The 4,854-nt window shown below is 32.0% G+C and overlaps 1 protein-coding gene across 6 annotated transcripts in view; it reads right to left on the minus strand.

Moving 5' to 3' along the window:
• Positions 1-4,854, minus strand: part of LOC128247835 (uncharacterized) — a 641,437-nt gene that overhangs the window by 4,114 nt on the left and 632,469 nt on the right. For all 6 annotated transcript variants that reach the window (XR_008264160.1, XR_008264159.1, XR_008264157.1 and 3 more), the window contains one exon: positions 2,535-2,753. Coding sequence is in view for 1 of the 6 variants with exons in the window: in XM_052967987.1 (XP_052823947.1) it covers positions 2,595-2,753 (159 nt within the window). In the remaining 5 variants the exon portion in view is untranslated. The remainder of the gene's footprint in view (positions 1-2,534; positions 2,754-4,854) is intronic.

Raw genomic sequence — 4,854 nt, forward strand, 5'->3', positions numbered from 1 at the left:
TATATATATATATATATATATATATGGAAGATGATGGTTGTATACACAAGAGCAGAGTGCTCAAAGTTGATGGAACCTATGTGAAAGGAGGGATCATAAAAACATGATGAAATGGTGCAGATTGATTTCCTGTGTCCTACACAAGAAATACAAAAGACCAAGATAATTGGTTGCATGCAGTGCTAGAGAATATTTACTCTGATATACCTGCAGAGATTTGGATGAACATGTGTTGATTCCTATATCAAGCCAGAAACTGACCAGAGCATTCAAACTATGTCACATTGTCTGTTTTATGAAGAAATGAAATTAAAAGGAAATTTGTTGGAAATGTGCTACTATCACAATAAATAGCTGTATATAACAGCTGAACCTGGCAATCAGCTGCCACACATTTCTTCACATTAAATATACAGAACACTAATTATAGAAAATTTCAATGTGTTCGGCCAACTGTAGAGATAACATTGATGCCTAATGATTATGTCTTTCAGGGTACCCACCCTGGACTCAGCTCAATTGGGAGAATGAGTTACAGATTATATATCTATCTTTCAAACTCCTCATCCTATGTGTTGTGTACACATGCAAGTGTACATTTGTTCCAAAATACTTTCACGCATGGATGAATATCCACTCAGACAAAAGTATTCAATTATAACCATATTTCTTATCCCAAATTTTATATTAAGTTTAATATTGACGTTTTTGCTAATTTTTATTTTAATGGTGACTTATAACTGTTCTATAAAATAAGGGAGATAACAAACATCACCATTGAGGAATGGTTACTTCCTCTGGGCTTCTTTCAAAATTTGTATTGGTTATGTCACTGTTTCGTCTCACATGTGATTATTCCTCGCATATTTGTCAGCCATAACGGTAGAATATTGTTATGAAACTATTCGTACTAGATTATTAACTAAAATTCCACTAAAGAATTTATCTTCTACTTTTCCAGTGCAGTAGCAATGTTTTGTTGTGATAATATGATTAAGACTATCGCCTTTCAGTGAATATTGTGTCTATACAGAAACAATAAATTATTTTTATACACTTTCTGTGTGGACAGAAAAACAGGGGTCCATCATGCTAGTTTTGGTTCTTATACTGGGATCTCATCCAAGACTGAGTAATCACTTTTAATGTATATGGAGATTTTGCTTAATAAGCCAATATCATAAGTGCTTCAGTAAATCAGATAAACCAATTAGTTTAAAATAATGTATTGTTGCCAACAATTATTAAAGGATTAACAGCATTTTGTTAGGATGCTCTGATACTATATCACTGTATTATGATGGGTACATGGTCTCAGATGAGATTCCAATGTAAGGATTAAAGTCAGTTCATCTAATCCTTCCTTTTCTGTCTACAAAAATATTGTATAAAAAGCAAGTGGTTTACATTTGCAATGTTTATGCATTTGTTGATTTTTCTTTTTAAAGTCATTCAAATAATGTTTTTTTTTAACATTGTATTTCTATGTGAAATCATCATTTATTTTTTTCAGAAATCCAATCACTAATTGACTGGATTTATAATGGTGAGAATGACAAAAGAGTGTCTGTGCAACTTGGGTTGAACAAATACTACAGGAAAGCACTGGTTTATCAGTTTTTATTGTTTATCTAATAATCAATGAAAGACACACATATATACATATGCATACACAACATACACATAAACATATATATATACTTTTCATTTACCGATTTCGACTTATATGGCAATAGTCAAACTAGGGAATATTATAAAAGATACTTGTTGAAGTAACTGTGTTGAGGGATTGAAATCAAACCACATGATTATAAAGTAAACTCCTTCACCCAACAGTCATGCTTCCTCTCATTTTTATAATATAACCCAGTGTTTAGTTTAAGCTGATGTTTCAAGTGAACATCATTAAATTTCAAGGTTTGTCATTTCAAGGCTGATGTTGTGTCATCTTTAATACATTTTGATATATTTGAAGTATTAGGAGGTTTAATATTTAAACTGGTGATTGTCTCTGGAGAGTGTGATTTCAGTATTTAGTTGAGCAATTATCTCAGGCATGATACTATTAATCTCAGGCATGATACTGTTAATCTCAGGCATGATACTGTTAATCTCAGGCATGATACTGTTAATCTCAGGCATGATACTGTTAATCTCAGGCATGATACTGTTAATCTCAGGCATGATACTGTTGAAGTGTTGAAGTTAGTATTTGTGGATTTTATCAAGGATTTAACGAAAGTTTGTTTGTATATTTGAGGTAACTCTTTGCAGATGCATTATATTGCTACTCAAAGTAATGAATTAGTATTCAAATATACACACGAAAGAAAAAAAAAACATTCCTTTTACAGGTACATTGATGCACATGTTTTCACACGAACAAATTGTTTGGCTTAAAGAATATGTCTAAATTGGTATATCTGACTTAATGAAGCAATGTCTTAACTACATTAGTCTTATAACCTCTAACTCACAAATTTACTCACTCTTCTGTCATTACCTTTGCACAAATGTATGTATAAAGTGCTTACCTGTTTTTGATGGAAACCTCCTTCTGAAGTCTCTTATAATAAAATGATATCAAGTCAGTGTTATTGCTCCCCATCAGCAAACTGTAAACATTGTTCACCTTCACTATAGTCCAGCCCAGAATATTCCATATTTATATCTGGATCTGTGTTATTTTCAGAACATGTACTGTTTTTTAGACTGGCATTAACGGAATATTCTTTTTCTGGTGGTGTCTCCTGCTATTAAAGAAGAAAGCAAAAAGATGGAACAAAATAAGTACTATTTAAGTTTATTTTGAAGTAAATACATATATGTATACATACATTCATGTGTGTGTGTTTGTGAAAGTTTATATAAGTCTATATGTTCCAATCTGTAGGTCATAGTGTTGCATCTGCCTAACTGAAACTGTGCATAAATCAATTGTATTTATCATAAACTCCATTTTTAGTGATATATATATATATATACATGCACATTTGCTGAACCTACACATTTTTTTTCTTTTTCACTCTATTGTATATATTGTATATATGTATATATGTATATATGTACAGATATACATATATACATATGTATATATGTATATGTGTGTGTGCATGTGTGTGTATGTGTGTGAGTGAGCATGTATATATGTGCGTGTGTGTTTGTGTGTGTATATACATATATATACATATATACAAACACACACACATACACAGAAACACACACACATATATACATATATATGTATAATATTAAATTATATTACATTATATATGTGTACGCATTGAATGCTTGACTTTCAAATATTTCACATTAAAAACATGGCTAAATTCAAGTTTAATCTTTTGTATTAAGGATGCTTTGTTAATTCTTTATTTTTGGTTTGGAACAATTTGAGACATTAACAATTCCATTTTCAAATGAAGCTGTTGTAATGGTATGTTGCCCATGTGTACCACCTCAAGTTGTAAAGGGCCTAGGAAATAATTTTATTACTGATAAAATCCTCAACACTAGATTTAAGATTAAGAGCCGTAAATCCTGCTAAATTTCATGGATGTTATAACATTTTCATTTACGTTATATTTCCGTGTTTAATTTAGGTTTGTATTTTGCTATTAGTAGAGCATTCATAATTATACTTGTTGAATTCTACATAAAATGATGGTACTTTCAACAAGCATTTTTCTATTTCATTTTTTGAACTGTATTACAATGAGATGCAATGATTTATATGTAAATGCATGGTCATCCAACGATAAAGGTTTGTATTTCTGTGTCTGATGTAACGATTTGAGTTTTGAAGTTCACAATGATCATGTCTACATTGAAGTCTGTATATTAGTCTGAAATATGTTCTGTAGTTTGTTAGTTGGTGATTTCTTGTAAATAAGGAACTTTTGCATTCAAGTATTATTGTAATATAATCTATGTGTCTATGGTTTAGGAGTGGTACATGTTGTGTTCTATCTTATGAGATTTTTGATGATATATTCACCATTTTATAATCAGAACACTTCTGGTTCATATACTTATACATACATACATACATAAATACATACATACATACATACATACATACACACACACATGCATACATATATACATACATATGTACATACGTATGTATGTATGTATATATTTGTGTATGTCATTATTCAGTTTATTTTAAGATATCTTGCCAATAGAGAAAGAACCGGTTTCTAACCTAGATCCAAAGCTCCTTCGTTGGAATTTCAACATCAACAACAGGGTATTTTTGTTTGTCTGTATGTATGTATGTATGTGCAGATTTGTATGTCTTATGTATGTATTCTCATGCATATAATTGCATATCTAGACATGCTCATATATGGTCTGATGGACAAGCTCAGTTTTGTTGATGCTGATAGACCAAAAGCCTTCGATGCACATGAGAAGTTATTTAGAATCCGTTGCATGTCCTTGAGAGTGTGTGCTATAAGAGCATAACCATCTGAAAAGATCAAGTCTTGAACTGTTTGAACCAAAGTCTAAGCTTTTGCTTTGAAGCACTGTTGGTTGAACAAGCCATCACCAGTTCTGTATTCAAACGTTACTTTTTCTTTAACACTCTTGAATGCTGTTTCCAACATCATCATCATCATCATCATCATCATCGTTTAACGTCTGCCTTCCATGCTAGCATGGGTTGGACGATTTGACTGAGGACTGGTGAAACCAGATGGCAACACCAGGCTCCAATCTAATTTGGCAGAGTTTCTACAGCTGGATGCCCTTCCTAACGCCAACCACTCCGAGAGTGTAGTGGGTGCTTTTACGTGTCACCCGTACGAAAACGGCCACGCTCGAAATGGTGTCTTTCATGTGCCACCC

The sequence above is a fragment of the Octopus bimaculoides genome, chromosome 5 (assembly GCF_001194135.2).
Source record: "Octopus bimaculoides isolate UCB-OBI-ISO-001 chromosome 5, ASM119413v2, whole genome shotgun sequence".
Taxonomy (NCBI): domain Eukaryota; kingdom Metazoa; phylum Mollusca; class Cephalopoda; order Octopoda; family Octopodidae; genus Octopus; species Octopus bimaculoides.